General features: G+C 37.6%; 1 protein-coding gene across 7 annotated transcripts in view; it reads left to right on the top strand.

Moving 5' to 3' along the window:
• RELN (reelin) overlaps positions 1–21,405 on the top strand; it is a 559,409-nt gene extending 538,004 nt beyond the window's left edge. For 3 of the 7 annotated variants that reach the window (XM_035254011.3, XM_054237376.2, XM_054237378.2), the window contains 9 exons: positions 1,406–1,479; positions 2,272–2,433; positions 3,200–3,357; positions 7,016–7,235; positions 9,375–9,572; positions 10,251–10,349; positions 10,952–11,035; positions 14,688–14,823; positions 20,293–21,405. In XM_035254011.3, the coding sequence (XP_035109902.3) occupies positions 1,406–1,479; positions 2,272–2,433; positions 3,200–3,357; positions 7,016–7,235; positions 9,375–9,572; positions 10,251–10,349; positions 10,952–11,035; positions 14,688–14,817 (1,125 nt within the window). In that variant the 3' untranslated portion in view covers positions 14,818–14,823; positions 20,293–21,405. Of the gene's footprint in view, positions 1–1,405; positions 1,480–2,271; positions 2,434–3,199; positions 3,358–7,015; positions 7,236–9,374; positions 9,573–10,250; positions 10,350–10,756; positions 10,915–10,951; positions 11,036–14,687; positions 14,824–20,292 lie in introns of those variants that run through there. The other 4 variants (XM_002751684.6, XM_078343077.1, XM_002751683.6 and 1 more) reach the window with 4 other exon arrangements.
• The last annotated feature ends 5,796 nt before the right edge of the window (positions 21,406–27,201 follow it).

The following is a 27,201-nucleotide window of genomic DNA, read 5'->3' as shown; positions in this document are numbered from 1 at the left end:
ACATTGGCACCTCAATTGAATGTGTCTAATGGTACACTTAATATCTTCCCTCACCATACCAACTCCTTTTTCTGATTTTCCTGTTTCTGTTAATGGCACCACCATTCACCTAGTAACTAGCTTGAAATGTTCAACTAGTCTGACTTTTCACTTTTCACATCTAATCAGTGACTGCATCCTTTGAATTCTACTTTCCAATGTTCCCAGTGTCCATCCTATCTTCTCTATTTACACCCACCTCCGTTCTGGCCCTAATTAAATCAACAGATAACTACGTACTTTTTTCACTCCCAATCTGTCTCTCTCCACTCCTGTCTTTGACATCACAGTCAAATTGATCTGACTCAAAGCAGGGCTCTAAGCAGCCCATCATTCTACTGCTGAGAAACCTTTAATGACTCTCCACTGCTTGTCAAATTAAGATCAAACACCTTAGGCTACAGCTTCTGGTCTGCCAAATTCAATCAGTCATTTTAACTTCATCTCTGAATAGTTCATATACTCTACACTTAGACCAAAACATGCTCTATGCTGTTTCTAGAGCACAGCATGTGCCACCATGATTCCTACTTTGTCTTCACTCACACTCTTTCTTTCACCTAAATATCTTTTTCCTATCTCTACCTCTCATGCTCTTCCCAGTCTTCAGGAGCAGCTCGCCTACACCCTGACTATATCCTAATCCATTTAATCAAATACTATCTCCTCTGAAGCACCACAGTGTTTTATATGTATCTTTTATGATTCCCACTATCATTGTGCTTCTTAGTCTCTCTCTGAATTTAGAGTTGTTTTATTCATAACTGTGTGGCCTGAAATTTTTAGCACTCACCTTCCTTAGTATCAGGGCTAAAATAGGAGTTGATTAAATAATTAGGACTTAAATTTGAATCACCAAATTTGTATGGCCTTTATGTATTATTAATGATTCAAACATTTAATTACATATAATATGGAAAGTTTTCATTCATATGAAAATACAGAAAACCCCAAGAATGGATATCAAGTAATTAAAATTGCTGCTTTTAATTCAAAATAAAAATTTAATAGTAACATCAACAAAGTTAGGATATCAATAAAAATGTTTTGAATCAGTGATACTTTCCATTTCTGTCTATAAATTCTGCTAATGTTACTTTCTTTTTGGTCAATTTATCTTACCCAGATTTGTGATTAATGCATTATGCTAATAGAAACTTCTAAAACCTAAATTTTCATCTCCATGCAAAATTGCATGTTTTTAACAGAATTTAAAAGAAGATATTCTTGGTATCCCAGCAGGCTGCTCTGTAAAAGCTTCTCTGAATATTACCTATCAGAATAATAATGGAGAGGGATGGGATTTTTAATTAATGGGATTCATTATCATCTAATCTTACCTGTGTATTGTTTATGTTTGTTTTAGATTGTGGTGGGTTGTGAAGCCACTTCTTGTGGTGACCTTCATTCCGTAATGTTGGAATACACTAAGGATGCAAGGTTTGTGAAATAATTTTTAACATTTTCTCCAAACTTGAATATCCAATCCAAATGGTTGTCTGTTTTTTAAGGCAGCTGCTTACAGAGCAGCTTATATCTTAAAAGGAGCATTTCATGCATATTTTAATATAAATTTCATTTGTACAAAATGTACATATATGTCTTACATTCAAAATTTTCCTTCAAACCAAAAAAATCTTTTTTCATGCAAGGATGCCAGCAAGAAACTTTATATTTTAAATTTTTTCAAAATAAAGCACTACATTTGTCTCTGAGTAGAACTCTCTTATTCATGTTACTTATTTTCAACTACCTCTAACAAAAAGTTTAATCAATGAATGATCTGAATATGCTTCAGTCAGAGTCTCCTTTCTGAAGCATATTAGCAGTATTGAATAAAAGTCTGACATAAGTTAGTTACTTTATTAGTGTTAATAGCCCTCCCACTATCACCTGTAAAAAACTAATTACATTAAGTTTGGGGAGACAGACAATTTTGTCAGTCAATTCCAGGTATATTTCTAGTAACAATGTCAGTAGGGAGAATCCACCAGAATTCATCGCCATGCATCATATTATTTTATTCTGTTATCTGGGTGCTTTTAAAGAGTCAGAATATGTCTTATAAGAAAATACTTTTAATTTTTTAATAATCCATAATTATAAATGTGTATAAGAAAGAGGAAACTCCCATAAAAATACTTGAACCCATCCACAAAGCATTACCTTGACATTAGACAGGCTATTTGTTTCTCCTACGATTTGTCTAACGAAGCTTTTTGGTTTTTGCAGATCCGATTCCTGGCAGCTGGTACAGACCCAGTGCCTTCCTTCGTCTTCGAACAGCATTGGCTGCTCCCCCTTCCAGTTCCATGAAGCCACCATCTACAACTCTGTCAACAGCTCAAGCTGGAAGAGAATCACTATCCAGCTGCCTGACCATGTCTCCTCCAGGTGGGTTGCAAATTAAGGTAAACTTTGTGAAATTGTCTGGCCTCTCTACAGAGTTCATGCAGTGAGCTGAAAACAACTGACAGTGTGAGCCAGAGCTTCACATGCAGCCCTGGTGCCCTCTCCCAGCTTCTCTCCATTCTCTCACCAAGCCATGCCCCCAAATGTCAACTGTATGTCCCAGGAGGAAATTGGAGTTAGTTTGTTTGTAAATGATTCAGAGATCTCCGATTTCCCTTGACTTAATGCCATAGCATGTACCAAACTCAGTCACAGGCCCTGAATGACAGGCCCCAATCCAAGACTGGCAGTGGCACCAATTCTGCCCCAGTGTTCTCCCAAAGGCTGTGCTTCTCATCCAGATACAAACACCAGCTAGGGTGTGCAGGGCTGTCAGGTTACACAAAGCTCAGGATAAATACAATGGAGTGCAATCTTCCTAGAGCAGCATTCGGTTTACTCAAAGATGTGGAAAATGATAAACCTCTCTAGGAAAAATGGACACAGATTTATGATGGACTAGAATAGGAAATTCACATGAAATTTTCAGGGACAAGCTTCCAGAATGGCATTTTGGGTTATACTCCCAGAGTGTGAGAAATACAAGTTCTCTCGCCTCTGCCAGCAGGGTTCTTCGGGAAGACATTTGTAAACTTTTCAAAAGGGGACTTTTCTCACAAATCGTCCCCTCTCCCAGAGGCTGGAGCCCTGACGCAGCCATGAAAGTTAACAACCTACTGAATTCCTTCTGCTCTCTGTGGTTTTTCAGTGCGACACAGTTCCGCTGGATCCAGAAGGGAGAAGAAACTGAGAAGCAAAGCTGGGCAATTGACCATGTGTACATTGGAGAGGCTTGCCCCAAGCTCTGCAGCGGGCACGGATACTGCACGACCGGTGCCATCTGCATCTGCGACGAGAGTTTCCAAGGTCTGAATCCCAGGCTGTTGATTTTGATACAGGAGACCATGAGGTTCTCCTCATCTTAACACGTATACAAAAGTCCACTAGGAATGGATAGAAACTCCAGCCTGAGGGATCTGAGATTCATGACACACTCCTTGGTCACTCCTTATTTATCTGTGGGACAAATTATCGAGCATAAATTTATGCAGTGTTCCTGAAGGCATTTTTAAAAATATAGAATTGAAATCCACTCCAGACATTCTATAAAAATAAATGTATAAGCATATTAATCCAGATATGCTAAATCAGGATATGGTATAGTACCTCACATTGTCCATCTTTCATATAACTCCCTGCCCCCGCCCACAGTGCCAGCACTTAATTTTCCACTTCTGGGCCTCTTTCCTTCCTGGCCTAGCTGCCTGTGCCTACAAACTTTACCAGTATCAGCCCTTCCTCAGCCTCTTCCAGCAGCAGCTGCCACTGTTCTCCGAAGATGTAGCTGACAATTCAAGATGTTCTGGTTTCCAGGTCACTGTGACACACACACACACGCACGCACGCACACACACGCGCACAACTTTTATGACTCGAAGAAATACATCTTCACTGCTTGAGTTTCTAGAGGCTGAGTATACATCCATGGCAGAGTATCTACTTGACTCCTCAGTCATAGGAAATTGCTCTGTTGGTCTGTTAGAAGGTCTGCAGGCCTGCTTTCCTTTGATCCAACGTTTCTAACAGGTTTCAGCCTCTGTCATTACAAAGTTCACTTTCCATAATTACCATTCTACATCCTTATAGCTTAATACTTGGCCGATAGCAATGCTAATAAATCTTTGAATGAATCCTTACACTGTCTTATGCTTTACTATTTACATAGTATACACCAACTTATTCTTCAGTCACTTATCTATGATATCCTTATCAGTTATATATGGTTAATGTAATTATTCCCAGGCTATATGTAAAGAAACTGAGACTGAGGGAGGCTAAGTGAACTGCCTAAGGTCACACAGATAGAAAATGTCAGAAAGACCACTATTCAGGTGGTTCTTTCCAATCAGCCTTGCTGTCTCTCATAGGTGAGAGATGTATCCAAAGAGGGGCAGAGGTATACAACTTCCCCCAGACATGCAATGTAAGAATCCATGTATTGCCGGGTACAGCGGCTCACGCCTGTAATCACAGCACTTTGGGAGGCCGAGGCGGGTGGATCACGAGGTCAAGAGATCAAGACCATCCTGGTCAACATGGTGAAACCCCGTCTCTACTAAAAATACAAAAAATCAGCTGGGCATGGTGGCACGTACCTGGAATTCCAGCTACTCAGGAGGCTGAGGCAGGAGAATTGCCTGAACCCAGGAGGCAGAGGTTGCGGTGAGCTGAAATCGCGCCATTGCACTCCAGCCTGGGTAACAAGAGCGAAACTCCATCTCAAAAAAAAAAAAAAAAAGAATCCATGTATTTGAATTCTGGAGTCAGATCTAATTAGATTTCTTCATTGATGCTGTCTCCTTACATCCAAATCAAATGGATATGATTAATGTAGACTCTGCACATCTCTGGTGTTAGAATTACTCAGCCATCTCCTTTCTTCCCTGGTATCACTGTCACTGAGACCGGCTGGGTCCGTCCCCATACTAGCTGGAGAATGTTAACTCTAGGCAAATGAGTGAATCAAATGTCTCACAACGAGTCCTGGATGTCTGGAATTTGTCCTCTCCCCTGAACCAACAGAACTATGGCCTTTTAATTTTAAACTATTAAGGGCATGTAGCTTAAATCAAGGGGAAATGCAAGCACATACACATTTGCTAATATATCTTCCTTAAATGCCAGTAATTCAGTTCAGTGGTCTCTGAGAGATACTTCCAGTTTTATCATTATTTTTCTATCCCAGCTTTATTACTGAATTTCTTTTCTTTTCTTTTTTTCTGAGACAGAGTTTTCACTCTTGTTGCCCAGGCTGGAGTCCAGTGGCATGATAGCTCACTGGAACCTCCACCTCCTGGGTTCAAGTGATTCTCCTGCCTCAGCCTCCCGAGTAGCTGGGATCACAGGCATGTGCCACCATGCCTGGCTAATTTTTTTTGTATTTTTAATAGAGATGAGGTTTCACCATGTTGGCCAGGCTAGACTAGAACTCCTGAACTCAGGTGATCTTCCCGCCTTGGCCTCCCAAAGTGCTGGGATTACAAGCATGAGCTACTCTGCCCTACCCATTACTGAATATCTTATATGTGCTAAATATTGTTTTAGGTGCTGGAATCCAACAATGAATTAAAATATAGACTCTGCTCTCAAGAATAATCAAGTATACATTAAGCTGTATTTTCTACTACAAATCATGCTAGGAAAAAACAAATCAGATAGGCCTCTCATGCCAGAGTGGGAGCTCCCTACTGAGACCCACCATTGGTATACATTCAAGGCCCAGCCAGATGCTGTGGTATTTAAACAATAATTTTGCATGAAAAATACAGGCATGAGCATTACATATTTTAGTAAACATTGACTCAAAGAAAATAGGATTTTTTTTTCCAACAATATAAGCCAATAATTGCCAAAATGAAAGAAAAACATTTATTTCTGGGAATCTCTACTTAGTATTTTGCCATTCATTTTCTTTGCATTTTTTATTTATTTTTTACTGTAATAATTCTTTTTTTTTGCTGGATCTTGTTATATTTCTTTTTTTTAAATACTCTTTAAAAGTTCTGGGGTACATGTGCAGAGCGTGCAGATTTGTTACATAGGTATACACCTGCCATGGTGGTTTGCTGCACCCATCAACCCATCATCTACATTAGGTATTTCTCCTAATGCTATCTCTCCCATAGCCCCCTACCCCATGACAGGCCTCAGTGTGTGATGTTCCCCTCCCTGTTTCCATGTGTTCTCATTGTTCAACTCCCACTTAGGAGTGACAACATGCAGTATTTTGTTTTCTGTTCCTGTGTTAGTTTGCTGGGAATGATGGTTTCCGGATTCATCCATGTCCCTGCAAAGGACATGAACTCATTCTTTTTTATGGCTGCATAGCATTCCATGGTATATATGTGCCACATTTTCTTTATCCAGTCTAACATTGATGGGCATTTGGGGTAGTTCCAAGTCTTTGCTATTATGAATAGTGCTGCAGTAAACTTACCTGTGCATGTGTCCTTATAGAAGAATGATTTATAATCCTTTGGGTATATACCCAGTAATGGGATTGCTGGGTCAAACGGTATTTCTGGTTCTAGGTCCTTGAGAATTGCCACACTGTCTTCCACAGTGGTTGAACTAATTTACACTCCCACCAACAGTGTAAAAGCATTCCTATTTCTCCACATTCTCTCTAGCATCTGTTTTTTTCCTTACTTTTTAATGATCATCATTCTAACTGGCATGAGATATTATCTCATTGTGGTTTTGATTTGCATTTCTCTAATGACCGGTGATGATGAGCTTTTTTAAATATGTTTGTTGGCTGCATAAATGTCTTCTTTTATGAAATATTTGTGCATATCCTTCACCAAATTTCTGATGGGGTTTTTTCTTTTCTTGTAAATGTGTTTAAGTTCCTTGTATTTTACCATTCTTACAGTAACAACAATCTGAACTTGAATACTTGTTTTTAATCCTGAATGGCTCTGGTTGGTCTAGTTAATTTCTGTGACTGTTCCTTTTCCTCTAGGTGATGATTGCTCTGTTTTCAGTCACGACCTTCCTACTTATATTAAAGATAATTTTGAGTCTGCAAGAGTCACCGAGGCAAACTGGGAGACCATTCAAGGTGGAGTCATAGGAAGTGGCTGTGGGCAGCTGGCCCCCTACGCCCATGGAGACTCACTGTATTTTAATGGCTGTCAGATCAGGCAAGCAGCTACCAAGCCTCTGGATCTCACTCGAGCAAGGTACCCAAAACTCTGTATTGTAGTCCAGACATAAAATTAGTCACAAGCCCAGTGATTGTCCACTGTCTGTTAGATAGGATCATGAACTTCATGGCACAGATGTCACTGAGCAGTGAATACCTATCATTTGAATTTGGGACAAGAAAGCATATATGTTTTCACAGCTCAGAATTATGCTTCACTTCAGTTTATTAGAGAATAGCTTTGTATTTCTTCACGCACAGTGGCTGAGTGGTGATAATATAGGCATAAGCCCAGAGAAATCGCCAAATCTTTTTTTAAATGGTTAGGGATAATCTACATAGATAATTTAATGTTGAGCACAGGCAAGTATATCAATATAAATGTGAATGTGAAGTAAATTTGTAGCGGTGCGAACATATGCCTATATTTAGCATACATAAGTGTGATAAATAGAAATGTTGGATGGATGAATGGATAAGATCTTTAAAAATGTATGTGCTATCACAGCTGGAGGTTAATGCAGAGTAGAGTTGGCAGAGACCTTGCAAATAACTAGGGAAGTAATCAACAAAGACAGACACAAGAAGGATTACATTTCCTTCCCTACCCAACCTTCCCAGCTTTGGCTACATTATACAGAGTGAACATATCTTTTTGTCTATATAACTCAAGAAAAGATTTTAAGGCTTAAAAAAGGTTGCTAAGTATTATTCTAGAGTATTTCTTGAATGCTAAAAAGTGTTCAGTAGCTATGAGGATATTTGAGAATTCGATGTGTTTAGTTAATGAGAAGATAGTTTACTTGAAACCTTTCACTTTGGAAAATATAATATTAGTGATGTATTTTCAGAGGCAGAAAGGCATGTTTGGGGGATCTTAATATGATAAACAATGAAAATATAATAAAATTAATTCCTGTACAGAAACCACCATGATATGATAAAAGTTAAGTCTATCATCTTCTTTTTTTTTTTTGGCCTACCAAAAGAGTATACTTCATATAGAGACAACCTGGTGTCTTCTGTAACATCACCATAATAGCTGCAACTAGATGCTTAGTTAGCAATGACACACTGTATTGTTTTAAATTCGTTTATGCATTTATACATTTTTGAGTCTAGCTCTTTATTCTACCACCTACTTTAAATTGGGTACTCTATTAATCATGAGGAATCTTATAAGGATTTATTTCCCATGCCTCAAAGCTCTATCTAGGGTAAAGATAACAATGAAAAGCAAAATGTCACGTTGAACAGAACAATACACATGGCTCAGAACCTGCATGTCCTAACTCAGTTTTCCCGCAGCTCTGATCTCCAGACAGCCTTTCCTAAAATAGTCATAATGATGTATCCCCATCCAGATGTATTCAGATTCGAGCTATTTGTAAAAAGAATGCAGCATAAATATTGTGGTTGTATTCCTTGTCCTCTCCATGTCCTCCGCTGTCTGCTTAGCCCACATTACCTTTCAGAGAATAGAAGATGTTTTAAATGAAATACTCTAACAAGATTTTCAACATCATGAAAAGAGGACACATCTTTGAAAGTCAAAATTACTTTCTTTGTCCAGAAAATTAGCCTTCTGAGGTTTTCACATGTGTAAGATAGAAGGAAGTATAAATAAATGTTCGTTTTCACATGTTTAATATGGAGGTTTCCACATGTATAATATAGAAGGAAGTATAAATAAATGTTGTTACTAATAGTGATGTAGTCATAAGACTGGCTACTTCTGATTCCACTACATTATGAACCTGGAAATCATGGACTTTAGGAACAAGAAAAGATTAAGGAAGTATAACTCCTTTAATACTTCCTGAATTTGGTTTAAAGATTATTCCCAGCTGAGTGTAGTGACTCACGCCTGTAATCCCAGAACTTTGGGAGGCTGAGGTGGACAGATCACATGAGGTCAGGAGTTTGAGACCAGGCTGGCTAACATAGTGAAACCCTGTCTCTACTAAAATTACAAAAAATAGCCAGGTATGGTGGTATACATTTGTTATACCAGCTACTAGGGAGGCTGAGTTAGGAGAATTTCTTGAACCCAGGAGATGGAGGCTGCAGCAAGCCAAGATCGCACCACTGCACTGCAGCCTGGGTGACACAGCTAGACTCCCTCTCAAAAAATAAGTACAAATAAAAATAAAGATGATTTCCCTGTGTTTTTCAGCAAAATCATGTTTGTTTTGCAAATTGGGAGCATGTCACAGACGGACAGCTGCAACAGTGACCTGAGTGGCCCCCACGCTGTGGACAAGGCAGTGCTGCTGCAGTACAGCGTCAACAACGGGATCACCTGGCACGTCATCGCTCAGCACCAGCCTAAGGACTTCACACAAGCTCAGAGAGTGTCTTACAATGTCCCCCTGTAAGTGGCCCAAATGGAAAGGCATGGTCTCATGCACAATCCTTTTGTGAATTCCTGAGAATCACAAAGTTTGAGGTAGAAGTTGTGTGAAGTTACTGCACCAATGCCACAAAACTAGGTGGTGGCAGAACCAAGACTAACCCAGAGCTCCAAAGTGGTGTTACTGTTTTCAGTTAGGGCCCAAAAGGTACAAATTAAAGCAAGGAATAAGGACAAGAGGGAATAGACAATACAACTAAGTGGAAGGATAGTTTTTGCCTATTTCCCTTGCTTTAACCAGTTCTTCTAGTCTTAGAAAACATTTATTTCTGCTGGTGTGCTAGTTTGAAGTTTTACTGAAGTTAAGGACTCATGTCAGTTTTGCTTTGCATTGTAAGACCAGCTTCTGGCACAGTGTCTGCCACACAGAAAGCACTCCATGCTTGACAAAAATCTTTGAGATATTAATGGGACAAGGGAAAGGAGGGAGAGAGAAGGAAAAGTTTTACAAGTCCTTGAGTAGCCAATAAAATTGAATGCCACTCAGAAGAATACTATGACCTAAGCCAATCTGAATTCCATGCACAATATTTTGTTGATTTAGATTAGCCTATTATAATACTTGATATATAGAAGTCGCATACCAAAAGGTTCAGTTTGCTAATGTATAATATCTTTGTCCTTCTGTCTGTGACCCAGGGAGGCACGGATGAAAGGCGTCTTACTGCGCTGGTGGCAACCACGCCACAATGGAACAGGTCATGATCAGTGGGCTTTGGACCATGTGGAGGTCGTCCTGTGAGTATCTGATTCATGGCATCCCATGTCCATTTTAGGAAGGTTTGAAATTCCTTTGATATGGCATGCTCCTTAATTCAGTAAGAACTGTTTTTGATAAGAAGCCCCCATAGGAGCACTTTGGCTTACACTCTTTTGCAACTACAAGTTATAGCTCAAGTCATCAGTGAAATAGCAAAGCCCCGAATGAAATGTAATGTACCTTAGAAAACCTCCATAAGTACAACATTTATTTAAGGATTGATAATATTGGTTAAATTGGATAAAACAGAAGTCTCCAGGTAAATGGAAAACCATGTCTTACGGCAGATATGGGTTGCCTTATGAAATGAAATGACATCCTTAAGGAGGAAGAATTTGTAGTGGGTGGTGTATGAAGTGTTACTAGCTAATGTGCCCAATTACAGACGTTCTCCATTTAATGATGTGGTTGCAACTAGAACGAAGAATCTGCGGTATCAGATTGCTCCTGACCAATTCCAGCACGTAACAAGTTAAAGGTGTTTTTCCCCCTTTATATAATAAAGCTGTCACCACTGTCACCTGGCCGGGTTGACTGTTCCCTCACAGAGAGATGACTTGCTTTTTCTCTAACAATCTAGTTCCTGTAGAACTGGAATGCTTATGTCTCGACGGGTTCGGACTGATGGCTCCAAGTGGTTGGCAAGGAGAGGCGAATCTTCTCGGTAGATAGGTTCAAATGTTCATTCTGTTTACCAAATCCAAAATGAAATCAGTCCCATGGCTGATTTCAGTCATTTTGCAAGCAAATTTAAGTGGTTAATTGGTAGGAAAACTACCAGATTTGTTTTCATTCAGTCATAGCCATGAGCTGAATTTTCCAGTCTTGAGCTAGCCCTCGTCTTAGTTTTCACTGAGGCACCTGCTTGCATGGCATCCATATCAACCCTCAACTCTAAGAGCCACCTGGTCCCCACACTAGCCTCCTGTGCGCACTGCTGCTTTTGGACAACTTGCTGGGCTCTGCCTCTACAAGACAAAGTTGAAGTTTAAAGTAACAGTCCAGACTCATCTGAATCTATGAGGCTGATGTTTTACTTAGATATTGATTTCCTCAGAGTATGTTATTCCAGCAAAATAAAATAACCTGAGCCCTAAAGAGAATCAGTGTACAGTAAGGCCATAGAGAGATGTCCAAATAGACCAAAGTCCAACCCCAGAACCATTTTGCCATGGCGACTTTCCTTTCAGAACAATCTGATTGAACATTGAAATCACTTGGGAAGCTTTTGAAAACATCAACAAATGTCCCAATACCCAGGCCCATCTCTTTGGATGAGGCTTTAAATTAATCTTCAGTGGGAACTGGGCATCATTCTTGTTTTAAAAGCAGCTCAGGTGATTCTAATAAACTGGTAGAGAATAAAATTAGAGTCAATAGCCACTTCTTACCTTTCAAGTGGCTTGCCAATACAATTTACATCAATGGGACTTCCTATGCCTGACAAAGCAGTACCAACTCCTATGGAAACCTCAAAACCTGACAGTCCTCAAAAGAAGGCAGGATACTAATCGTGCCCTTGAGTAAACACAATGATTCTTAACATATCACACATTCGAGTAGATATTTTCTTCCTGCCCAGTCAATTGCATTTACCTGTTTTGGATTTCAGAGACATATCATCACCAGTAATTTCCTCCCTTGTATGAAGATTAAAAAGCAGGGGTGGGGGGGGTTCAGAGGTGCCAATACACCAACCAGTGTAAAAGCAACCCCTTTACATATTGGAAACAGAACTCTATTCCTTGCTTGCTGTCAACCTGCTGCCTCAGAAGTTCTCAGAGCACCGCCAGGAAGCCTCAGCATAGAGCACCCAAGAAAACCTCTCAGGACACCTGGTGTTGGAATTAATGCTTATAAGTGACTACCAACATCAATCTCCACATTTTAAATACTTTGAAGAAGTTTTCATCTATCAGGCTCTTATAAGTCTGCCTTTATCCTGCATTATTATCTCAAACGCTCAGAGCACTAAAACATTTTGAATGAGATAGGAGCATTGCTACACTTGCATGGTGTTGCATGCTTTGGATTTTATTCCAAGTCTTCTGTCAGGAATGCTTTTAAAAATTATGACTTTATATATACCACCATATGCTTTTATGTATATATAATTTCAAAAGCAAGTGCAGTCTCTTTAATGGCATTTCAAAAATTTGTTAAAGGACTATATTTTCCTTCTTTTGGAAGAGAAGAAATATCTCGCAAAGCTGAGTTCAATAAATGAGTTGTTTCAAAAAATATATAATACTAAGATGTTATATTTCCAGAACTATGTTTTTGATGTTTTGCTGTGGTCTTAGAGTTTAACATTTCTATACCACTCTACCCTTTCAAAGTACTTCTTTTAAAAAGAGCCACAGAGAACTTTAAGGCATTCATTCATTAATATGCACTTAGTAGCACTACAAAATAATCATTCATTCATTTGATGAGCTCAAAATAGATAGTTCCAGATAATTCAAAAAATTAATTATAATAGTTTACCAGAGTGTCTTTCAATCATATGAAGCACAAAGAAGCTAGAGCCAAGGTTCATTTCATGATCACAAATATTTCTAATTATAACTTTGCTCCAGAGGATGTATATTTAAAAATAGAGAGGTGGAATACTTCCATAAAGCCCTATTAATTGAAAACATTCTCTTAATTAACTACTCTCTTGTATCAGAACACTTGTTTGTTTGAACTAGCAGTATTAACTCCTCAAGCATGGTGGGGAGAGGAGCAGACAGAGGTTTGTATCTTAAGAGATACAAACCCTACCTAACTGAAGGTTATAAACAGGGCTGCTGATACGTTTTTGCAACTAATGGTTGGGGCATACATTTCACTTAAGAATTTCTAGAAATGTGTTTCTTTTTTTAAGTGAAGGTTGGCCTTAATCTATTACCATAGTTTCACTTTTGTGCATGTGCACCAAGGACACATGCCAAAAACCCCTAGAAAGAAAAATTATGGTCACGCATGGTATCTTATATGGAGTTTAACCTCAGTACTGCCCATATTAACCAAGAAAACTCAAGTTTAATGAGAAGAATTTAGGACTTTTGACAATATTTCAGGATTTAAGAGTGTATCCTAAATGAACAAGATTTGTAATATCCTTTTAATTAAAGAATTTAATTGTAAAATACTACATGTGGAAGGATTTGAGTTTCATAAATATGGACATACAGAATGACAAGCCCCACACTATAAGGTTGAAAACCACCCTTGTAGCAGTTAACAAGCGAAGTCTCTTATGCTTGTTTGAGAGTGTAATCTTCCCACTCTCGTGACATTTTCCAATAAAACCTGCACATGAAAAGCACTTCACGATGATTAGCCCCTGCTAATCTGCCATATAACAGATGAACCGAATTGACAGATAATTTTTTCCAGCCTCACTAGCTTACAAAAAGTCCTCATTCCGTAAGTCTGAATGATGTGGCATAACACGATCATTGAGAATAAGTGTCAGAAACCTAATTCTTCTGAATTCATTGGTTAGCATAGAATATTTATTTTTAGTAAATGTTTATAAATACATTTGGGCAGATCCCTCACAAGATCCATGCTGGTGGGATTCTTCTTAGGATAAAAGAGAATTTGTTGTCTTAGCATTTTTGTTGGGTATTCATACTTCTATCCTAAGAATCTCCCTCACCCAACTCGCATTTCATTCACACATCACATTTCCTGTGTACGTGTCTAAGTCACAATCTGTCATGTGTATAATGAAGTGGGACAATTTTTGCATGTGTACCTTGAAAGCAAACTGCTCAGTAAAAAGCCTTCGTGAATGGATTTACTAAAAAAGTGAATTATTACCACATTTATGGAGAACTGCAAACCTTATATTGCTAACTATAGTCTTAAATGCATTTATCAGATTTTAAAATGGGTTCCATTGTGACCATCTTCTCATGCTATTCATTATCGAGATACTGTCACATTTTTGGCACAAATGATTTATGGAGATGAGCATATTACAGTTGTTGCAAAGCATATTGGTCCTTTATTAAATCTGATTGTGTTATGTGATATAGAAGATTTCAGTATTTTTCAAAGCCCGTTCCTTAATATATTCAGAAATTAGTATTTCCTAAATGTAAAATAATTGAAAAATCAGATTTAAAAATTGTAGTTTAAATTAAACAATTTAATATTTATAATTTATATGCAACATTTATGCCAAATGTAGTACTACAGCTACATGTACCTTAACATATGGTTATGAGCAAATATTGCATGTTGCATTACATAGAAAAGTATATGTACATATTGGGTATAGAAGAATAAGAAATAACTTCTTTAATTTTTATTTTCAAAAGAGATGAAAAATCCTATATTGCGTCTAAACCTGATCAGACTTTTATGACTAATCACAGTGCTGCATGCATTGAAAGGCATTTTTTAACTTGTGTTATATTTCATTATTTGCTGTCATTGGTTTTCCACTAGAGTAAGGTAAGTCCTTCTTACTAAATCTGGGGAACTGTTTACTAATAGTTTCATCAGTGTCACCAAACTTAACTGAGAAGTTTTGTAAAACACCTTTGCAAGTGAAAAAAAAAATCTATGAACACAGTTATAAATGATACTGGTATATACTGGAACATTTGAAACTTATATCCATGTAAATTCAGGGTCAGTCAACTTGAGATAAGTCCCCAGTATATACAATATTGGGCACAACAGCATAGACAAGACTGCTAGTCAGCATTTCATCACAGGGCAACAGAGTTGACTTAGATTCTCCTCTGTGCTTGACACTGTATGCTGCCCTTGAAGTGCTCACAGTTGATAAATTTGTTATCAGGAGCAAGGGAAATGAAATGTGTGCAAAAGATCTAGGGACTCTGATTAAATGTAATGTCTTCCAAAAGACCATGAGGGTGCCTTGACTTACCAATTCTCTTCTAAGTTAATAACTGAATTGGCAGACGTATCATGTGTTCATAAGACTTATGAGTTCTAGATCTTGTCCTTAGGTAAGATTGGCCACTTTTAATGTATACTTATATTTGTCTTCTGAGATACTTTAAAACTTAAGAAGGCAAAATGCTTATAATTTATTAAACATCAATATATAGTGCTAGAAGTTTTCATTTAATTCTTACATCTCCCTGAGGTGCACATTATTGGATGTTATTCTCATTCTCATTTAAAAGAGAAAAGAAACAAAATCTTCAGTATGTGTCAGCTTTTTGTGCCTGTACTTACTTGTGCATCGCCTTCCTGAAAATGCATAGCCTTTGAAGTCAAATGGTGGCATTCTCTACGCAGAGGCGTTTCAGTGATAGTTTGAATGGCAGCTTCCCAACTTATGCTCACCAATATTTCTCTCTAAGATATGTTGAACAGTCTACTGGACTCTTATGTCTGCATTTATATAAACCATTATTTGTTATACCATATGTTTTGAAGATAAATTAATTACTGGCAAGTAAAAATGCCTAAATTTCTATGTGCTAAAATTAGTATCAATTCTCTAACTCCTCCATTTTCCTTAGAATCCATTAGAAGATCAGTTGAATGTTTTCGTAATAATACATGAGCTAAGATTTTCTCTCCATTGAAGAGTAACAGTTCAAAAGAGCACAGAATCAGTAGTTATTCAAAGATCATGCAATAGCCATATTTCCTCTGCAGAAACAAGGAAATATTTTATAATTCCATAGGCCATCCAAGTCCCTAAACTCTCTTGGCAATGACGGAAATTTGAATTTCATTTTCAAGAAGACTTTGTTGTTCATTCTCCCTTCTTTCAATGACTTACTCATAATTGAAGAATTTTACAATGGACCTAGTTCTCTCCACAACCAAGGCAAATTGATATGTCAGGTGGCATAGTTGATGTGCCTTGGGACAAACATAACCTGCTTTTATTGAACTTAAAATAAAAATTACTTTCTCCAGTAATTGCAGTGAATAAATAAATAATTACAACTTCATTTTACTTCTTATTATTTCAGTTATAAGGTTCTATAGCTGTACATCTAACTGTATCAAAAACAGAAATAGGCTCACAGATATAAGTAAAAAATGAGTAAATATAAGATAAGCTTGTTAAAAGTCCCCCTAATGCCCAATGCTGTAAGTTAGACATTTTAGAAGGCATAGTAACTGTTAGTAACAATATCAATTTATTGAATAGTCTTAAAGGCAGACAGCATTTTGGTATAGCTTGCCATAGTGCTTGATTTTAAAAGGCTTATAAACCGGAAAATCCACTTCATTACATTCCAACCTAACTGACTCAAAAGGTTTTTATATTTCACATACCAAACTACCAGTTAGTTTCAAGGATACTTTGATAGTGTGGCTTTTTTGTTTGCTATTGAGATAGAGTCTCACTCTGCCACCCAGGCTGGAGTTCAGTGGTGTGATCTCGGCTCACTGCAATCTCCACCTTCTAGGTTCAAGCAATTCTCCTGCCTCAGCCTCCTGAGTAGCTGGGACTACAGCATGTGCTACCATGCCCAGCTAATTTTTTGTATTTTTAGTAGAGACGGTGTTTCACTGTGTTAGCCAGGATGATCTCGATCTCCTGACCTTGTGATCTGCCCATCTCAGCCTCCCAAAGTTCTGGGACTACAGACGTGAGCCACCATGCCCAGCCACCATTTTTAATGTGACTATATGAACATTAGGCATCTATAGCAAGTCCATTACTGTATGCATATCAACATTCTCAGGAATCCAAAGATATGATACACATAAACTTATTCAAAATTAAAGAGCATTCAGGCCAGGAACAGTGGCCATGCTTATATAATCCCAGAACTTTTGGGAGGCCAAGGCAAGAGGATCACTTGAGGCCAGGAGTTTGAGACCAGCCTAGTCAACATGGCAAGACCCTATCTCTACCAAAAATAAATAAATAATAAATAGATCTAAAATATTTTAAGAAAGAACATTATTTTTTTTTAAAAAAAAAGCATCCAGTGACTCAAAATGTCCCCTAAATTGGTTGTAATCTTCCACCTTGGACTAGTTTTTAGGACACTAAAGATCTGCAACCTACTACTATTTATTTTCTCACCTATAAAGATGGAGACTTTAAATCAGCTCCATAATAGGTAAATAATTATATGGAGATATTGCTTTAAAGCTGTTAAGTATGCACATCAAGTTTTGTTAAAACTACATCATGTTCTTTTTTCCCATATATAAGGTAACTTTCACGTCAATCTAGGTTGCATTGAGATAACAAAATATCTTGAGTGTTCTAAGTTTATCTTTTTTTATGTAAAATATTTTAACTATTTCAAATTCTGTTTGAGTACCTTTTATCTTTAAGCATGTTTTTAACAATAATTTTCGTTGCTTTAACTTTGTAATTATTCCTTATAGTTAAAGAGTAATGATTTACAACAGGAATCCAATCAGTAAGTCACCATAAGTTCAACAAACGTGCCTTGACCACCCAGGGGTCAGGCAGGAGGCTCAATGCTATGGTGTGGGGGTGGGGGGAGTTGGGGTCTGGCCCCCATATGAACAGAAGTTTAGTTGTAGGGAGCCAAGATATGAACACAAATAAACTCCTTCAAAGCAGGAAATGAGCACTATGAGAGTTCAAAGTAGGAAAACAAGTTCACTTCTGGAGGGAGTAAGCAATAAAGAAAATGTAATACTTGTACACATAGAATCTAGGAAATAATGTTGATAACTGGCCAATGAGGTGGGTAGAAAAGACTCAAGGCAAGTTTGAGTAGAGCAGGTCTGTATAGGAACGTAGAAAAAGAAAGGGCAGAGTACGATTAAGCATGAAGAGGACTTGAAATGTCTGCTTAAGTTGGCTTAGCTGTTGCTCCATAGATAAGAGGATTCTGCATGGTTTTTGAGCAAAGTGAAGGCAGTGTTTGAGGAAAAGTTTACCGAATATGGTGTGCCAAATCAATTGCATGTACATGTCGGAAGGTATGCATGCACATTTACAATTAGGCATTCAATTATACTTTCTTAGTATTTCAGGGGTTTCCTTTTAGTGTTTTTTTTTTTCCACCAAAGGAAAGAATTTAGTTAAGGAGGCTAGTTCAGAGGCCCATAATAGCTCAGGGAAAGAACTATAAGGGGACCGAGGATGCTGGCAATAAGACATCAAGTGCCAGTCCCAAGATTTTGTGAATAAAGAAGCAACAGGATAATTTTTCTTGAACATTTGATTAGTTCAATACATTAATTCGTGGTGTTTTTTTTTTTTTTGGTAACTTGATTTTACATAGGCAGCAGTTAGTACTTATAGAAGCTAATAAAAAATGGATAAATTTGTGTCATCATTCAACTATGACATTGAAACTGATCAACTTAGTTGATACATGTAATATTGTCACATGGAGGGGATGGGATGGGGAGGATAGTAAAGCTACCTAAAGACAAAAGATTTTTAAAAATATTTTTCTCTACGGTATCTTCAGGATATATTCTTTGTTTCTGTTTTATTGTTTCTAGCTTTTGATATTACTGAAACCTAGGAGGGATGTTATTGGTACCTTATTTTATTTTATAAAATATATATCAATTTGAGGTCCTTTTATCAGTATTTTAGCACAGATGCTATTGCTTTTTGGTTATACATATCTGAAAAAAATCAATTTTTGTCTTTTCCTTTGAGATATTTTATTATAAATTTTCTTTTGCAATGATCAAACTATACAATTATCTTGTTTTAAAGTTGTCTATATTTTACAAGTGCTAGTACAATATATTTAAGTGTAATACCTATTATACTAAGTAAAACATCACTTTACACCTTACTAGCATATTGATGATTGATAATGCAGAAGATTATACTGCTCAGAACAAAATTACCCTTTCCCTCTCTTTTACCCTAACTCAAATTCATGTCATATTGATCTTCATGATGGAATCATATCACATGACATTATGTGCATTTTATGTTTTGGTGGAATCAGGGAGAAAAGGCTTTGGGACCATAAGAGTATTGAGGAAACTCAATGAATTTGAAAACAACTGATAGGCTCACTCTTATAAACCCCATATTGATGCCACATATGGATATATTGTCACTCAGGTCAGAGTGTGAGAATATGATCCTTCAGTGATGCAACAGCTCACGATCCTTTTTAAAGGACCATGCCAAAACATTAACAGCTATCACTACTAGTGTTGTACAGTTTCCTACAGGACCCTGAAATCCATCTTCAATATTTTTATCAGCTTCACACACAGCATGTATGTATAAATGTGTGTATGTACATGTGTGGGGGAGTATATACATACATATTTATAATTATACATTTGGTTACAGTTTCTTAGTATTTTATGACCTTTTTTCAGTGGAATATCTCTTTCCTAAGGCCGTGTTTATAAAATATAACCCAGATACTTATAGCTTGCGGAAGACAAGGGAATTTAGCATTCTGAGAAAAACCGATATCTTTATTTTGTCCCATGGGACTGCATGAATTAGGAAGGTCAAGCTGATCCAGCTAACAATCTGTTTCTTTCTTTTTGGTTTTTAAGCTTTAAATGAGAGTGTTTGCTAAAGGAACCAAACTATTTTTCCTGCTTGTTAAAGATATATTTAAATAAGGAAATGGGTATAGAGCACACTCCCAAATGAAATGTACCAAAGCAAATATTTTCAGGAAGCATTCAAGAATAAAAATCAAAATTCAAAATAGTTTGTTTGCTTTTGCTATGAATCAAGAGAATTGGACATCTTTTCTGGTTGAGAGCTCACTCATGAAAAGACAAGGATTTCTTCAAAGCCAAAGGCAGTGAGTATAGGTCCCAGCCTTTAGTTCCTCTGTCAATGGGTGGTAATGTCAGCATGACCTATTAACCCTGAAAAATGTCAAACAAATACCAGAGTAACTTAGGACCTAGAATAGATTGCACATTCAATGATGGGACTTACATGCTCTTTCTCCTTTCCCTCCCTGCCTCTATCCTGTTTGATATTCACAGCACTCGCAAACAAAATTACATGATGAATTTTTCACGACAACATGGGCTCAGGCACTTCTACAACAGAAGACGAAGGTCACTTAGGCGATACCCATGAAGAATCAAAAAGTTTTCTTTTTCCTTCCGATATGTGATGTGTTGCTCTCCATTCTTTTAAATCTCGCACTGCATTTGATATCAGGAAATCTCTGTGAAGGACTGGGTGATTACCTGAAAGCCCTTCTCAAGACGGAGTGTACACCACTTTCCCACACTGTGAACTAATGACAAGTGACTTATTTGCTCATAAGTAAATGTCTTCATGTTGATGTGTCCGTGGAAGTTGTGATCTGTTGTAATATTGGTTACAGTGGCAGTATTGACAATAAGAAATAGTTTAACAGAAAAATGAAGTTTAAGCACAAAAAAATTAAGAGATTTTATGTTTAAAATGGCATTTAGCACAGTATTTAACATTCTTGGTCACAAAGCTATTTAAGTGGACTGTATTTCAGCTATGTCTTATATTTTATATTATTAAATTATCATTGTCTTTTATGTATTCTCTTCTACAATATAACACAATGAAACTGTATTTACTTGTTAGGTTGTACTATTTTGCTGCTGAATTTGGGGCTACTTATATTCTGCAGAAGATTAATTGAAATACCTATTCGAGAAGATAGTTGTAAAGATTATTGTATCTCCTTTAATATACTCCTTAAAATTGTATGTTGGTTTAGCGTTGTTTTGTGGATAAGAAAAATGCTTGATCCTGAAATATTTTCTACTTTGAATTGTGGATGAAGATCCTATTTCCCACAAAGAAGTTCCCATTTCTTTGTCTAAAAATTTTTTTAAGTGTTCTGTGGCTGATTTACTAATGGTAACTGCCATTTTGTGTCTGTGATAACAGAGTAATTTGTAAAACAGTGGATGTTTTCTCATTGTGTTTTCTTCGTGGATCGTTTTTTCTGCGGGTCATATTCATACCTTCTGAGGAAGTTGTATCAACACCAGCAGCAGCATAATGGCCCTGTAGCTCTGAACGCTATTCGTGTAACTGAAAGGTTGCACTCTAGGGTGAACCAAGCTAAAAACCCATGCTTAAATAAAAATTATGTCCAAAAGCCATTGAAGTTCATTGGTCTTCATTCATTTTTAATTAAAAACTTTATGTAAGATTTATAAGCCTGGTCAGGTTTGGAAATTATGATGTCAAATATTTGCACCAGTTTTTTGTTTCATCATTTATAATAGCAATTAAGAAGCCACGCTTTCCATTTAGCCATTTTTCTTTATTCACCTTTTTCTGCTAATTACTCTGTAAATTACACTAAGAAAAGTCAATAGATAATTCTGACAATGAGTTCACTCCTGAGAATTTTGTTAGCTTCTAAGGCTTGTCTCATAATGAGCATTCATGTGTTAACTGAGTAAATATTCACTGAGTGCTATGAGCCAGGCACTGTGCTAAGTAAGTGTTGAGGATAAAATAGTGATTGAGACATTTTCCCTTCTTTATTTTAACATCTACAAAATAAAAAAGTATGTTAATATCATTGATATATTTTTTTTTTAATTCAAGAGAAGAAAAAAATGTTAAAACTAGGGGATTCAGCAATGGCATACCTTCTCTATAATTTTGACCCCTCTAATGCTGAGCCTAAATACTCCTACAATGAATGAATTAATATTTTAAAGAACAAATACACCCACTGGAGAGCAGCACGTCTTAAAACGCTTACAGGTGAAAGAACTGATTTCAGAGGATTCTTCATACCATAGTCCACTTTAGTCATTTTGTGTATAACTTTCCCTGCAGGATTCATATTTTATAAGTAGTGTTAAACTTCCAGAACTATTTCAAGATCCAAAAGAATGAGTTTCTAATGGAGAGACTTTGGGTATTTAGGTAACTGAGGTAAGTATTTTAGCAAAATAGCTTTGTCAATTGCCATGGCAACTGAAGTCTTCCATTTGGATGGATCAGACACTAAGTTGCTAATCCCATGACACAAGTTCCAGGGCCCAGCTTCCTGTGAGACTTTGACCTACAGGTTAGTCCACTAGATCGGTTTCAAACTCACTGCACACAAATGCTCAGCATTTGATAGTTTAAATACCTCCGATGGCACATCAGCCCTGCCCTGCTCATTGCTACCCTGGTAGGCAAGCTTCTAAAACCAAGAAAACAGACCTGATCCTCAGCCGAAAGAGATATTGAGGAGCTGTCTAAGCCAGAGATAAACAATGTGTTGATTACACCATTCCTTGGGTGACACTCTCACCCCAAGTCATTATTATCTCCCATGCTGCTTGGGATTGGGGCAGATCCAGGTTTTGGGGGCTTGAAACTTACACAATTTGGTAGAATCTCTGAGAAAAAAAGAACTCAATATAAGAAATACAAAATTAGGTACAAAAGTGAATATTTAAAATGAGAAAAGAAATTGCAGCGTTATAATTTTATAAATATTGAAAAATTGACAAATATCATAAATATTATCTGGAACTGCCAGACTTCATCAAGAAAAGATGGATTAGAAACCAAAGATGTCTGGGAGACTGAGGTGGGAGGATCACTTGAGGTCAGGAGTTAAAGACTAGCCTGGCTAACATGGTGCAACTCTGTCTCTACTGAAAAAAAAAATAGCTGGGCATGGTAGTGGGTACCTGTATTCCCAGCTACTAGGGAGGCTGAGGCATGAGAATTGCTTGAACCCGGGAGGTGAAGGTTGCAGTGAGCCAAGGTTGTGCCACTGCACTCTAGCCTGGGTGAGAGTGAGACCCTGTCAAAAAGAAAAAAGAAAAACCAAAGAATCAAAGATGTCGTTCAATATACATATAAAATAGGTAACTTTACACACCTGATGAACCCCCTATTATTTATTTGAAGAGCTAATAACTAGAAGTTTCTGAATTTGAAAGGACCTGTAAATCTACAGATCCAAAAAGTTTAGCAAACTTCAAGCAGGATAAACAGAAAAAACCCTTTTTAAAATTTGGTTTCCCTGGAGGAAACACCACTTTCTAATTCTCATAACATCTAGTGATGGCCTTGCCTTTTCCTTTTTCCAGTTTTCTACCTACTGTTCTGTTTGTATTTTCTCAGTCTACTTGTTGATAATAATTACTACAGTAGCCAGCATTTGCTCCCCTGCTGCATCCATTCTGATCCTTTCTGATCCATTTTGCGATCAGTGATGCAGTGGATCTTTTCAAAATGCAAATATGATCATGTCATTCCCTGCTCAACCTCTTCACATACTTCACATTGACCCTATACAGTGACTCATGCCTGTAATCCCAACACTTTAGGAGGCTGAGGTAAGCAAATCACCTGAGGTCAGGAGTTTGAGATCAGCCTGGCCAACATGGTGAAACCCCATCTCTACTAAAAATACAAAATTTAGCCAGGCGTGGTGGCAGGCACCTGTAATCCCAGCTACTCAGGAAGCTGAGGCAGGAGAATCACTTGAACCTGGAAGGCAAGAGTTTGCAGTGAGCCAAGATGGCACCATTGCACTCCAGCCTGGTTGATGGAGTGAGACTCTGTCTCAAAAAAAAAAAAGTTCACATTACTCTTAGGACAAAAACCAAAATTCTTAACATGATCTGCCAGGGCTGAGCTGAACTGGCCCTGCCTTCCTCTCCAGCTTTATCCTATGCCACTCTACCCTTTGTGCTCCACCCACTGGGGCCCTATTCAGGCTCATTTCTGTTTTTCCAATGTGCCATGTCACTGCACCTACAGGCATTTGCAGGTGCTGGCTCCTACACACCCTACCTCCACCCCTTTATCTAATTGATTCCTAATGTTTGACACCCCACCCCTTCCTAATCTGGACTGGGTTTTCTCATTTAAATGTGCTCATACTTCTGGATTTGCCTTTAGAGCATTTATCCAAGTTGGTAGTTACAGTCTTATTAGTGTGATTAACCAAACTCTGGTCTCTCCTCCTCTGTTAAGCTGTAAATTCCATGCAAACAATTTACCAGTACAGTCTTAAGTCTGCCACATGGTATTTGAAAAATTAAGTTATTGAAATAATAAATATATCCATAAGTATTTAGAAAAAAATTATACTATGCCACTTATTAGCTTTACATGCTTGGGCAAGTCAGTTAATATTAGCCTGTCTGTGTGTAATATGAGAGAATAATAGCTAGTCATGAAACTATTATAAGAATTAAGTAAATATATATGTATGGAGATCGGATTCAAGATGGCGCGGTAAGAACAACTCAGGATCGCAGTTCTCAGTGAACGCTCGAGGCTGCTACAGGTGTACCCCAGACAAACAGGGCCTGGAATCATACAGCAGAGGGGCTAGACTGGTAGAAGGAAAACCAAGTAACAGAAATACCTCATCATCAACAATCTGGGCGTCCACTCAGAGACCCAATCGAAAAGTCAGCAACTACTCAGACGACAGGTGGATAAATCCACAAAGATGGGAAGAAACCAGCTCATAAAGGAGGAAAACACCTGAAACCAGAACACCTCGCCTCCTACAAAGGACCAAAACTCCTCACCAGCAAGGGAACAAAGCTGGACGGAGAATGACTGTGACGAAATGATGGAATCAGACTTCAGAAGGTGGGTAATGAGAAACTACTGTGAGCTAAAAGAACATGTTCTAAATCAATGCAAAGAAACTAAGAACCTTGAAAAAAGATTTGAAAAAAGATTCAAGGAAATGATAACAAGAATGGATAACTTAGAATGAATTGAAGGAGCTGAAAAACACAACAAGAGAACTTCACAAAGCATGCACAAGTTTCAACAGCCAAATTGACCAAGCAGAAGAAAGAATATCAGAAGATGAAGATCAACTCAATGAAATAAAACGAGAAACCAAGATTAGAAAAAAAAAGCGCAAAAAGGAATAAACAAAGTCTCCAAGAAATGTGGGACTATGTGAAGAGACCTAACCTATGTTTGATAGGCGTACCAGAAGGGAACGAAGAGAACGAATTCAAGCTGGAAAATACTCTTCAGGATATTATCCAGGAAAATTTCCCCAACCTAGCAAGGCAGGCCAATATTCAAGTCCAGGAAATACAGAGAACACCACAAAGATATTCCGCAAAAAGAGCGACCCCAAGGCACATAATCGTCAGATTCACCAGGGTTGAAATGAAGGAGAAAATGCTAAGGGCAGCCAGAGAGAAAGGTCGGGTCACCCACAAAGGGAGGCCCATCAGACTCACAGCAGATCTCTCAGCAGAAACCCTACAAGCCAGAAGAGAGTGGGGGCCAATATTCAACATCCTTAAAGAAAAGAACTTTCAACCCAGAATTTCATATCCAGCCAAACTGAGTTCAGAAGTGAAGGAAAAATAAAATCCTTTGCGAACAAGCAAGTACTCAGAGACTTTTGTCACCACCAAACCTGCTTTACAAGAGCTCCTGAAAGAGGCAGTACACATAGAAAGGAACAACCAGTACCAGCCATTTAAAAAACACGCTAAATGCTAAAGAGTATCAGCAAAATGAAGAATCTTCATCAACTAATGGGCAAAACAGCCAGCTAGCATCAAAATGGCAGTATCAAATTCACACATAACAATATTAACCCTAAATGTAAATGGGCTAAATTCACCAATCAAAAGACACAGACTGGCAAATTGGATAAAAAATCAAAACCCATCAGTGTGCTGTATCCAGGAAACCCATCTCACATGCAAGGATACACAAAGGCTCAAAATAAAGGGATGGAGGAAGATTTATCAAGCAAATGGAGAGCAAAAAAAAGCAGGAGTTGCAATTCTCATCTCTGATAAAATAGACTTTAAAGCAACAAAGATCAAAAGAGACAAAGAAGGACATTACATAATGGTAAAAGGATCGATACAAGAAGAGCTAACGATCCTAAATATATATGGACCCAATACAGGAGCACCCAAATATATAAGGCAAGTTCTTAATGACTTACAAAGAGACTTAGACTCCTACACAATAATAGTGGGAGACTTTAACACTCCACTGTCAATATTAGACAGATCAACCAGACAGAAAATTAACAAGGATATCCAGGACTTGAACTCAGACCTGGAACAAGCAAACCTGATAGACATTTACAGAACTCTCCACCCCAAATCCACAGAATATACATTCTTCTCAGCACCACATCACACCTACTCAAAAATTGACCACATAATTGGAAGTAAAGCACTCCTCAGCAAATGCAAAACAATGGAAATCATAACAAACAGTCTCTCAGACCATAGTGCAATCAAGTTAGAACTCAGAATTCAGAAACTAACCCAGAATTGCACAGCTTCATGGAAACTGAACAACTGGCCCTTGAATATTGACCAAATTGGCTATTGAATATTGATAAACAATGAAATGAAGGCAGAAATAATGAAGTTCTTCAAAACCTACGAGAACGAACACACAACATACCAGAATCTCTGGGACACATTTAAAGCTGTCTCCAGAGGAAAATATATAGCAATAAGTGCCCATATGAGAAGAGTGGAGAAATTCAAAATTGACACCCTATCATCAAAATTGAAAGAGCTAGAGGAGCAAGATCAAAAAAACTCAAAACCTAGCAGAAGACAAGAAATAAATAAGATCAGAGCTGAACTGAAGGAGAGAGAGAAACGAAAAACTCTTCAAAAAATCAATAAATCCAAGAGCTGGTTTTTTGAAAAGATCAACAAAATAGACCACTAGCCAGACTGATAAAAAAAAAAACAGAGAACAACCAAATAGATGCAATAAAAAACGATAAAGGGGAAATCACCACAGATTCCACAGAAATTCAAACCATCATCAGAGAATATTACAAACAACTCTATGCACATAAACTAGTAAACCTGAAGAAATGAATAAATTCCTGGACTCCTGTGTCCTCCCAAGCCTAAACCAGGAGGAAGCCGAAACTATGAATAGACCAATAACAAGGTCAGAAG

This window comes from Callithrix jacchus, chromosome 11, assembly GCF_049354715.1.
Source record: "Callithrix jacchus isolate 240 chromosome 11, calJac240_pri, whole genome shotgun sequence".
Taxonomy (NCBI): Eukaryota; Metazoa; Chordata; class Mammalia; order Primates; family Cebidae; genus Callithrix; species Callithrix jacchus.
This window is presented reverse-complemented; position numbering and strand designations above follow the sequence as displayed.